The 12,310-nt window shown below is 43.8% G+C and overlaps 1 protein-coding gene across 5 annotated transcripts in view; it reads right to left on the minus strand.

Moving 5' to 3' along the window:
* Positions 1-12,310, minus strand: part of ILRUN (inflammation and lipid regulator with UBA-like and NBR1-like domains) — a 45,017-nt gene that overhangs the window by 9,301 nt on the left and 23,406 nt on the right. For 2 of the 5 annotated variants that reach the window (XR_012039547.1, XM_072844812.1), the window contains exon 5: positions 4,750-5,069. The exons of 1 other annotated variant lie outside the window; for it this stretch is intronic. Coding sequence is in view for 2 of the 4 variants with exons in the window: in XM_072844812.1 (XP_072700913.1) it covers positions 5,034-5,069 (36 nt within the window). In the remaining 2 variants the exon portion in view is untranslated. Of the gene's footprint in view, positions 1-649; positions 4,362-4,749; positions 5,070-8,408; positions 8,639-12,310 lie in introns of those variants that run through there. 2 more of the 5 variants (XR_012039546.1, XM_072844813.1) reach the window with 2 other exon arrangements.

The raw sequence follows: 12,310 nt of genomic DNA on the forward strand, positions 1-12,310 counted from the left end.
AACACTGGATATTCCCTTAGTGATAGTAAGAAAAGAGAAAAACCAAACTTCCTTCATTCAAAATTCCTCTCTGCCTCGCCAAGAGACTCATGAAACAGCAGGTCTGCTCTGTTTGCTGTTTGACGTCCGAAGCATCACCACGTACCGCACCAAGGCTCCGAGTAAAGTGCCGGGATGTAAATAAGCCACGCAAGGAGAGTTTAAGGACCCGGCTGCGGCTGCAGCACTGCTTTGTGCTGGTCACTAAGCCCAGATTTCCACTCCTCCTCGCATCTCTGGGTGCTGCCTCCCCTCCTGCTTCAGTCCCGATTACAGCTGGAAGGCGCCGGCAGCACGGTGCTGAGCTGGTGCTCACCTCCATCCCCTCCGCCACCCAGCCGGGGCACCGGCACGGCGCTGAGCCCCAGCCATCCCCTCACACGCACCGGCTGAGGACCGGTGCAGGCAGGAGACACAGCATTATTGAGAAGCTACCTGGCCTTATAACGAGGGACATCCACTACCAACATCGGTGAACAGGTATAACCACATGCAGTAACGGTCTGTACCGGCACCGTGCACCCGGTGCAGCCCCGGTGGGAATGCTCCTCCCGAAATGGATGCTGCGGCGAGCCCCCTCCCTCCTTCACAGGCTCTCCTGCCCCATCGCCTTGCATACACAAAAAAATCTGTATGGGGCTCTCGGCCACCCTCGTACCCATCCGCCTGGACTGGAAAGGTTGTTTGATAAACTCAGTATGCACTGAATTTGTTTGGTTGTTTGTTGTTGTGGGGTGGTTTTTTTTGTTTGTTTTAAGTGATTTGGGGTAAAGACAGGGCTAGAACTGGGTTTAAGGACACTGCCTTAGTGTCTGGAAACACCCTGGAGAGAGAAGCAAGCTGGGTACGTTTACCTACAAGATGACAGATTTTGAAGTTTTTGCAGCTTCAATAAAACTCTCAACAGCTACAGAATATTTTTTTCTGTGTTAATTTAATCATACAAATATCATTTATACATTAAGGAAAAAGCTTCCTTTCTTTTTACCCCCAATGTGCTATCATAGGACTTCTCCCAGACTCAATGAGGCAACACACCATCCTGTTCTACACATGCACTCCCCCCGGAGAGAACAGACAGGCTGCAGAACCACCCACGCACTCACACACGAAAAAAAATTAAACACACAACAGAAACCCAAACGTGGGACAGCGTGCATTTCCTAACCCTGCAGACTCCAGCCGCTCTCGTGCCCACGTGCTCTCTGACCACACGGCTTTGCCCCGCAGTGGGGGAGCCGCAGCTTCCAAACCTTGGAGGGATCCGAATCCAACGCTCCTGAGATGCGGGCAGCAGATTCCAGCTCCCCCCCGCCCCCTAATGTGGCATTGCCAGTTTTGGGCTAGTCCTAGGGATATCGTGCTTCGGTTCGCCTAGGCTGAGAGAGGGTGCCGGGGCTGCCATTGCTCAACTCGTATCTGCGATACAACACATCCTAAGTGGCTCACGTTGACACAGGGATCCATTTAGAGACCATCAGAGATGTTCTGCATTATCTTTTGTCTTTTGGAGGGGTGGGGGGGCAAGGAAGATCTCTCTTTCCCTCCTTCTCAGGACTTCAGGACAGATGGGTGTTAATCAGACTGGAGCCAGGTGCACCCTCCCATACCAGTGGGTACCAGCCCCATCCCTCCCCCAGTCAGGAACACCAGCCTCACTGGGATAACAGCCTCTTTACTGGTTCACCAGTCTCAACCCAGTAAGGATTTCCTCCCATCTCTAACAGGCCTGAGTTCTACATGCGTAACTCACCCGGATCGGGTTATCCGAGCCACCGCATACACTTCAGGCTCAACAAAATATTTGGCATTCAGCACTTCTGAAAGATCAGGCCATTTGTTTCATGTATCTGATGTTAAGACTCCGTGAGTTTGAATGCATCAGCCCTACGGAAACCAATACAATCACACAGCCCTGAAGTCACCTGGAAAGAGCTTTGCAGAATGCATCTCAAATGCCCCTATTTAAAAGCTGGAAACCTGACAGCAAGAGCAATTTGAGGGCTGGCTGCACCACGAAGCTCCAAGGAACCAGAGGAGATAAAACCGCCTTTGGCCTCAGCAAAACAGTTTTTACTCGAGGAAAAACCCAGAGGTAGAGCAACCACTAATTCAAACATTCTTCCACTGTCACAGCCAGGGTTACAACCCCAACCCTCAAAGCATGCAGAGCTCTGTGCGATCGTTTGCAGAGAGATCATTCCCGCAGACAAGAGCGCTCACGCTCAGCTACCTGGGGAAGAGCGGTGATGTGAGCAGCAAGAGGTTGCGGATTTCAGCAGCAACTCGGATCTGGCCCGGCCTTTCTTCACATCCTGGAGTAAGTGACCCTTGTCACGAGGACACCACAGACTGAGAACACTCAAGAGAGAGAATTCAGGTCTGTGCAGAACAAGTATGCCTTCTGAGTGGGAAAGCACACGATTACTTGGGGTGCATGCAAGATTTTTTTTCAAGAAAAAGGGAAGATTCAGTCTTAGGAGCAGCACAGGAACACGATGTGGCAGCCATTATATATGGGAGGAGCATACGTGGCTGGGAGCTGAAGAAAGCCAGCGTGGGGGTATCCGAGTTCATGGGTCCCCCAGATGCCTCAGCTGACACAAGGCAAAGGTTGCAGCACCAGCGATAACATACAGACTCAGATCTTAATTTTTTCCCCCCTTCCACTATACAGCTGATAAAAGGAGCTAATAAAGATAAGGAATCACCATGTCACTTGGACAAACAGCAGTCTCCAGTGTTTCACATGCCTTCAGAAGGGAAGCAGCAGTATTGGAAGAGGTGTGATGGTCAGGTATGCGTCCATGCCTTCAGAGCTTGTCACACAAGCCACCTGCTCTGAACGGAGGGACCGAAGAAAGAATCCACTTGCCCACACTACGCTACAGTGATGCAAATCATCCCCTAGATCGAATGCTAAGAGGAGATAACTAATCCAAGGCAAAATGATGTTACAGGACAAGAACCAAACACTACAGCTGCACCGAGCAGCGCAGCACCGCGCCTTCCACGGGTTCACTCTGGATCTTAACACTCACCCAGTTCTAGCAAGCTGCCGAGACAGACCCAGGTGCTCACCAAACTGCAAGTGCAAATGGCTAGTAGTCCAAATCCTGCAGTGCCTCTTTTATGCAGATGATTTCTTACATTATACTTGTTTCTCCCAGCAAACAGACTTTTGAAGGGAGACTTAGATAACAGTGACCCTTAACAACTGAACCTCTGAAATACAAACAAAATCTACTGCCCAATTCTTCCTCTGTCGGATACAAGGAACTCCCACTGTCCTCCACAAGATCCATTTGTATGCACTAAGGCAAGAGAGTCCTTGGTGGCTGCAATGAAAATGAATCCCCCATTCAAAACCAGCCAAAAAAATACAACTAGGCAAGAGCAATCAGCGTAAAGCCACGCACCATGCAGCAAGCCTGCGATCTGCTCCAACAAGGAGAACAAGAGTCTTCACTGGAAAGATTTGAAGAAGGTAGTGGGAGCTTTGCATATTACTTTGGCAGATGGCTGTTCCAGCCTTGTTCACCTTTCTGAGTAAGATGGTGTCCCCTCACCTCGCCCTCCTTCAGCAGGATCTGTGGTGACACAGCACTTTAGAAATCCACCACAGCACTCGAGGCCCTTCTGCCTCCCCTCACACTGGACTTCCCAACCCGTAACTGGAGGAAAATACATTGGAAGAACAGCAGAGCAACCCAAATCTTCAGAGGAGCGATTCCTCCTCTAATACCAAGCCCTGGAGAGCCCATCTAGAAGGTAAGAGCCTCAACGAAGCTACAAGCCAGGATGATAAAGGCGAATGAATACAAGGCGACAGAGTGGAATCCAGCTGATGATGCTAACTCTTGCTCTGCATTCAAAAACGCAAACAATTAGCCTCTAAGCTAATACTTTATCACAGGAGAAATGAATTCAAACTTATACTCTATAAGAGAGAGATGGGAGATTCAAAATTAAAAGGACATGACTTTTGTGAAGCTTTGCAACTACTACCAAGTGAATTACAGCTACAGAAAAAGAGTTTCCTCTTGGCACAAGACTGATGCGCTTGCTTGGTTGCTCTAGGCACAGCTACTGTATATCAAGAGTTAACAAAAAGATATTTTAAAACACTAACCACATAGGACAGCTCTGGAACTTTAATAAGTCTGTTTCTTATTAATATGGGTGCGTATTTGTGTGTACTTCACATACAAGGGGAAGGGAAATGAGCCCTCCATGTTATCCTAGAAGTCCCAGAGTCTTTCTCTCCAACTTTGATACTGAGACCTGGTCTTCAGCATGGTTTCCAACGACATGCAGGACAACTAACAGCAACACCCAAACCAAAAGGAAAAAGAAAAAAAAAAAAAAGAAGATTAAAAAGTTGGTAACTAAACCCAGCAGATGATATCAAAAATGCAGAGCTGGGTGCAGACCCAACCTGTCATTAAAAAATGTCTGACAAAAAGAAGTCACTGCGCAAACCCCAGATGATGTTAAGCAAATTCCCATTCGGTAGCAAGCAAAACATGACAGTTCCATAAAAATGCACGCTGTCCCTTATTTAAAAAAAATATGGACAAACAGAAATTAAACATTTCCTTAAACTACAACCGCTCTGTAGGCAAAATATTTTTTTTTAAAGATGGCTTTTTCATTTTCATTTTTTAAACTTCTTTTTAAGCTACCTAATTATGTGTGAGAATGATTTCTAAAAAAACCCCATGGTGTCGGTATATTTTCTTTCTCATAGCATTTAACAACACTCCTGAAATCCAGCATTCACACATGCATACTTAGATTTCGTATTTTCCTCTGGAAACAGCTAGTCTTAAGTTACGGGGCTTTTGTTTTTTCTTCTTTATCCAGAACACGGAGGCAGAGAAGGGGGGCTCCACGTTGTGTCTGTCTGCCACATGAATCCCCCTCCCTTCCCCCCAAAGTCAGTTCTTTGTTAAATTCTCCTGTTGTCGATACCCGTTTTGTGTTTTTGTGTTTTAAGACTGTCCGAAGGGATAAGGACCGTGGAAACCCTGAAAGAAAGTTGGAGACATAATCAATTTCAATAGGCAAGAAATAAAATCGATGACTGTACGCCTACAAATACTGACCATCCCATCCCAGTACTTCTAAAGCAAATGCAACCCTTTCCCCACCAAGATGACCTTTACTGTCCAGCCTTATGAAACACTCTTAAAACACAGGTTTTGGTGTTTGTAGCTGGTTTCCCCAGAGATGTCAGATGCTAGCTACTTACCTCTTTCAGGTGCTATTTAGGCAGGTAATAGTCAGGTGTTACTGGGCCACAACGTAACTTGTGGTTATTTTCTACACCAGAGCAAAAATCCCCTATAGATGCTACAATATCTGCGAGGTCAAGCAACTGCAGTTTCACAAATCTATTCTAAACATTATAGTAAACAGTTAAGTAAGAGGCTGTAACTGGTAGAAGAGTCTGTTTAAGAAGAAAAACAGGATTTGGAAATCCACACTCCCACAACTGCCACTTCCGCTCTCTCAAGATAACAATACACATTTTCCGCAAGTGAAAATCAACCACAACATTTAACCAAAAAAATCAAAATGCTTACTACAGAATCCATTTTCCCTCCTTTACATCCTGAAGTGAGTCACCGAAATGACAGGTCTAGTAACAGGTCTCAAATTAGCAGGAACTCCTTTCTGTAATTTCTATTGTTCAAATCAGCTATCCAGGGTTCCATCAGGAAGCAAAAGAAAGTGACCAACAGGCAAGCAAGAGATCTCTCAAGTCACAGGGATATAAAGTTTGTCATAATGACAAAGGTACAAACCACACACAAAATCCTCCTGTAAGATCCAGACACATACTCGGGTCAGAAGTGAGACGAGGGAGAAAAGCTCATTGTATTTCAGTGCCAAAATTGGAAGACCATTATGCAAATGCTTTTTTTGACACAGTCCAGCTGCTTTCCAGCATGCTGATGAGTAAGACAGCTGAGAGCCCAATTAGCACAAAGCCATTCTCGGTCTTTAAGTAAAGCTCTGACTTCAGTTTTCACCATTTTGCCGTTAACAGGGCAAATCTCAAAGGAAACACGTTTTCCTACATGTTCTCCTACAACTCTGTAACCACCTCGCTGCATGAGCCACAGAGCCATGAAGCAATGAGTCTTTAACATGACTCATATAAAGTACGTACCAACTTCATTAGCATAAGCCCAGTTGCAAAAACCCAAGTTCAAGAGCTCTGTTGTATATCTATGTTCTAAAGGAAGTGCTATAAGAAGCCTGTAATCTTGCTACAGCTGGTGAGAAAAAGTTAATTCTTTAGGATGTATCAGGTGGCAAAATTCAAGATGATGGTAAAATGAAGCACCTATCAGCAGCTCTCAAAATTCAACCAAGAGAGGAGGATTAGCAGACAATTAAACAGGACATCTCATGAACTGCGTGGGAAGTATGGAAGACTGGAAACTTGGAAATTGGTGTTTGCAGATAGAAATACATGAGAGTGATGGAAAAACAAACACGCTTCTACGCTAGGAATATGCTGCACTCCCAGTTTGTAAAGCTTGCTTTTCAAAAGATAACACCCAGCAGATTCCAGCACAACAGTTCACCTTAGAAAGGAGAAGATCCCACCAAAATCAAGAGACTGAGATATTCGACATTTCCAAAAAATACAGTCACTGAAACAGGGGGAAGGGGAAGAGCAGAAGAGAAACATTAAAATAATGTGAATAGGTGTACAAAAAACCCCCAGAGGACACACACTCCCCCCCCAAAGTAAAACAATGTTATAAGCAAGATCCTAAGCAGTCTCACCTCAAAGGGATTAAACTATTGTACTTACTGCTCTACAGAAGAAAAACAGGATTTGTTGCCGATTACCTGTACAGACCCATTTACCAGAATTTGCTTCATCTTTTAGTTACCTGCACATAAGGGTTTGTTTGCAGATACTGACTGGCAAGCACTCACAAGCCTCATGAGAGTGCTTTCAACACCAACGGCTCCCAGCCGCCTGCCCGCTCTGCTGGGGCCTACGCCTGCACAGCAGAGCCAGCGTTGCACCGTTTCTGTGTTTCACAGTGTGTCTCACAGGCAAAACCTCGTTGAGTTAACTTGTGCACGCCGTAAGCCAAGACATCTGCATCACCCCATGACATAAAAGAATTAACACAGTTAATCAGTACACAGTCCAGAGTCCTCAGCTTAAGTCAGCCACGAGAACAGTTCATCAGTCTTTTTGTATGCAGAGACCCTGCGAAGAGGCTATTAACCTTGTTTTCAGGGAAACCCTCTGGATCTTCAGATACTGCTTTCTGTAGCATCTAATTTAAAGCTCCACAATTATGCTCATCATGTGTTAATTAAAACCAGAATTTAGTTCACCTTCAGAGTGTCAGATTACTAAGTATATGCAGCTTTGTACCACTTGCTACACTTAACAGGCTGACATCTCCAGATGAGCATCGCTCACAAGCAATTCCAAGAACAGTCCCAGAACCTGTGACCAAGGTTAGCTTCTCCTGATGCAATGAATTTCACCAAGGAGAAAAAGCTCAAAATCTTTCCTTGTGGGATTGCCACTCTTCACTGTATTTCACTTACCCGTGAGATTTATTAGTGTATGTGAGAACTTACAAAATTTAAAAATACTTATTTTTCTTTAAGATCGAGTGTAGGCTTGGTTTAACATCAGACCCTGAGTAAGAAACTGTTACTCCTCTTTGTGAAATGAGAATACTTTCTTCTTCCTCAGTAAGATGCAAGCTCTCTGCAGAGCAATCGTTTCTCATTACATTTATTCAACGTGCACAGTGTAAGTGTCTTGATACCTGAAAACTTCAGTTACTGCTGCAATGCAAATACCAAACTCCATTACATGACATTTTCAAGAATAATTATCCCCTGTATGCAATGTTTTACATCATAAACATGCAAAAATAATTCTGCATACAATTGCAGTTTTTCGGAGTTATTTCAGCTGAAGAATTATTCACACTATTTTTGGTGAATTCCCTTCTATTCTCAAAATGAGATCACTGTCTTTATGAAAAGCTCAGCTGCAGCTTTGCAAATTTACTTTCAGTTCTTCCAATATCTTCCACAGAAGTAATTGCTAAGTTGCTAGTGAAAGCATACTTTCTATTCATACAGATAAATATGCGAGAACAGAGGACCGCGTTTTTTCAAGAAAAGACTCTACATGAAAATTACTGGTATAAATTATCATTTGACTTCTGTATCTAGAAGGGAATTTAGACATTTTGGAGAGTTAAAGGCCTTTGTAAATACTGAGCTCTTTAAATGAAGGCACCTGTGCTAGAAATAAAATGGAGATTAAGTTAATCTTTCATAAACCATCACAACACAGGCTTTCAAATAGCTATCTTTATTTCACCTTTGTGACGGAGTCAAGATCAATAAAAGGTACACCTCAAGAGAGACAGGAGTTTCTGATGCACAGCTGCAAAGCAATACAGGAGTCTCCCAGTGTACACTGACAGTAGCATCAGACAACGCTACAAGTCCCCGTTTCCTCGTCACCTCCTGGGCCGCTCCTAGTCAGCGCTTCTCCAAACTACGCAGAGTTCTCTTGACTAACTTACGTAAACTGAACACAAACAGAAGAACAAAGTATTGAGCACTTTTGTTGTTCCATGCATGCTGTGCAAACATGGCGTGGCAGTTAAGACCACCAGGAAGTTAAGAACCTTCTCAGAGTGCAGCCACTCGTAGGGCTGGTTTAGATGCACATAGCTGATGAAGTACATGAGGGCTCAGGTACATGATTAAGTTACCATGCAACAACTTAGCTCTTGTAACTTAATCAATGGCGTGCTTTTAGTCTGCAGAGATAAAAGAACAGGGAAACTGTTGGCCTGCAATGGAGCAAAGTTAAGCTAAAATCAGATCATCTCACATTTCCCACAGTCCAAAAGCACACGGACTGTCGGTTTTCATGGATGAGCTAACATGCAGCATCCAAACACATTAGTCTTTCACCAGATAAGCAAACCAGCTCATGCAACATCAGTTTAGCCTGCAGATGCTATGCAGCAGTGTGGCTGTCAAAGAGCAGCTATGGTAGTTTTGAGTCCAACGTTCTCCCACTTTGTTCTAAATTAATTTAACCATGTGGTAACTAGCCCAGTTTGAAGCCCAGATACCAGGATGGAAGGAGCTTCTCTTCTCCATGGATGCAAACATTTCTGGGGCATCTTCCTTACCCACAAATACAGTTTGGTACCCAAATAGTTTCCAGTGAAAAAATTTCTGTCTAAACTTTACAGAGGTACTCCAAAAATATGCAAATTGGAGTGTCCCAGTTTGGAAGAAGCACGCATTTAGAAGCGGCAGCAACTTTTAAACTCAGAGAGGGGAAGCCAGTTAAAGGCTCTAAGGGTAGAGAGAGGTTTGGTTTCCCCTCACATACAGAAAGCTGTCAAGTAGCATGGATCAGAGTTCAGCTTCACACAGAATGAAGAAAGATGGGGAGCATAAATACAGCAGGAAAAAAGGTGTTAAGATTTTAATTTTGTGAACTTCAAATATGCTTATAGTTCATTGGGCTTTCAAGAGCAGCATGAGTAACAACAGAACAGATTAATATCAGACAAGCTGTAGAATGCCCTTTGCCATGGCGGTCACTATGCAATTGTTCTGTACGGGCAAATCTTTGCAGAATCAGAACTTCTACCTGCAGTTTTCTGCATTACACGGAAAGCAGCAATTCCTCAATTCATATGGGCAACAGATTTAGATATATATTTCTTTTATATATAGGTGACAAGTACAATCTGAACGTCAGTATATGGCTATCCACTTCAGATCTTTTTAGACATTTAAACCTGTACGTTTCTTTCCTTAGTTAAGAAATTTAACTCTAATTCCCCAGGCACTGTAAGACTGCATCTTGCGCTTTTAATGTAAAAGACTGTCACAAGAGAGCAGCAATGACCTCGACAGTGTTGCTATGAGACAGGAGCGAGTAAATAGAAGGAAGCTATATTAGCCTCATCTCTCTCGAGAATACAGAGAGAAAGCGATTGCCAAAGAGGAGAATAAAATACCCATGCATGGGTATATCTGGACTCTAATACAGCTCATCCCTATCTTGAGATAAGCATCCTATCCTGCACTTAAGCACATCTTTAATTCTAAGAACATGCAAAAACTCCACTGGGAATAGATATAACAACAACATGCTTAAAGCAATGCCCTGAACAGAGACCCTGATCTACAACCCTCCTGCAGGTTATTTGATAAGGTGAGCAGGGTGGACCCAGGGAAGGCATACACTACAGCAGGAATAAAGATCACAATCAGTTTGTTTCAACCATATCACCGGTTTCATCTTATCTGCTTATAGGGCATTCAGCATCTTGTTTTGTTTGGTTTGGTTTTTTCCTAGGAAAGTTTGTTTCACAGAGCAGAGGATCCAAACCATGTACTCTATACTGCTGTATAAAAGCATTTTGAATGTTTCCACATGTGAAACATGGATATACTTGTCTAATCCAGCAGCAGATGGTACGTCAGTGTCACTGAGATCCTGATTCCAACAGGGAATTTTAGAGGACAAGTCACACCTGCTCAGTTGCACCAGAGGGAGAACTAATACAGACAAGGCCTGGCAACTTCTAGTATGTTTTACAGCTGCAGATGCCAGAAACTGATAGTTTTATCTCAAAGATTTCATGGTCTCGTGCAACTGCATGACTGAGGTTCTCCACGATCTCTTGGCAGAGGGGAAGCCTCCACAATGATCTGAGAAATATTTAAGGGCTTCTGAATACGGGACATAGACCCTTCTGAACACCTTAACTAGACCTAACCCATCCCCTTTGCTGTACCTCACCAAATGGTGTGTCAAACATGACTAGGGATTCACTCCATTCTCCGGGTACATGAAAAGCAGACAAAAAAAGTAGAGGTCCTGCCCAAGATAGATAAAATCCAGGAATCCTAACGTGCAACTACGTAACCAACCCACAGTACTCTTTTGTCTGCTCCTAGAACTTGAAATAAAGCCTTTCACATCAATATTCAATCACAAGACAACAGCTCCAAATGCAGCAGTTTTCTTTCCCCCTCTCAAGCAGCAGAGTACAGGTCAAGTCCCCGGGGAAGTGGGGAAGATGGGCCAGATATAGCTTTTCCTAACAGGTACTGGAACACCATCTGCTGATCAGGTGGTTTAATACTTCTGACATCACCTCCAATGAGCCCTTTTCCGTGTAGGCAGTATCCCCAGCTGGGGACACTGCTTACACATCACCCCTTTTTAGAAAAATATAAATAATTTCTTTTCCAGATTGCAAGAAGGCAGCATGCAATAGCGCTAGACCTAAACCAGGGAAGGTGAGCATGTTCACCTGGCAATTTCAAATGAGATCAAGTATCTAGGACGTCAAACCTACTCAAACTTGTTCACTACAGAAACAGTATTGTATCAATATAGATATTAAGTCTGTGATATTAAGTCTCCTGGACAGGGAGGGCAAGGCTGGAACAGGACTCTCATCTTCAGACCTACCTTAATAACGGCCTCCAAAGGAAAAGCTAACTTGTTTTATTATGTCACAAATAGAAACACTGTAGTAGAGACAAAACCCCTCAAAAATCAATGAACTTTCACATACCCCACCTCATCTCCAAAAAGGACCATAAAGTTATCCCTTCTGAAGCAAGCAAGAAACAAAATTTCTGCTTTTGTCTCAGATAATCCACCTCAAATCCACCCAATAATATTTTGTAAATACAAAAAGAAACAAAAAAAGCCCCAAACCAAAACAACAAAAACAAAAAAAAGGGGGAGAAAGGCCACCTACCCTATGTCTGAGGTTAGATTCTAATGGCTCACATCTCATAAGAGTACTGATCGTGAACTTTGGGTTACTAGCTAAACCACCTTACTTAAATTTAGTGAAATCCTCTCTGGCGGGGCTTCACTCTCCCTTTTGGCTTTTCTTTTTCACAGTATAGCTGACCTTTGCTGTGTCCTTTGCACCCCCAATAGGTATCTGTTTCTTACAGCTACGTTCTTAGAAAAGACAAAGCATCTACTCCTCAGCCAAGAGAGTCTGTTGGTACACTTTACCTCCTGGTGCCCACACCACTCTCCTCTTGCTAGGAAGGGTAAGGATATCTACCACCAGGAGAGACCGAGTGAAAACTGAAGGCCACGTTACTGCCAAAACCCCACATCCAGAACTTCTACACAGGAACTTTCTCAGAAGTGCATATGTTAGCAGTTCCACATCTATCCACCTGCAAGTGCAAA

The sequence above is a fragment of the Ciconia boyciana genome, chromosome 23, assembly GCF_034638445.1.
Source record: "Ciconia boyciana chromosome 23, ASM3463844v1, whole genome shotgun sequence".
Classification (NCBI taxonomy): domain Eukaryota; kingdom Metazoa; phylum Chordata; class Aves; order Ciconiiformes; family Ciconiidae; genus Ciconia; species Ciconia boyciana.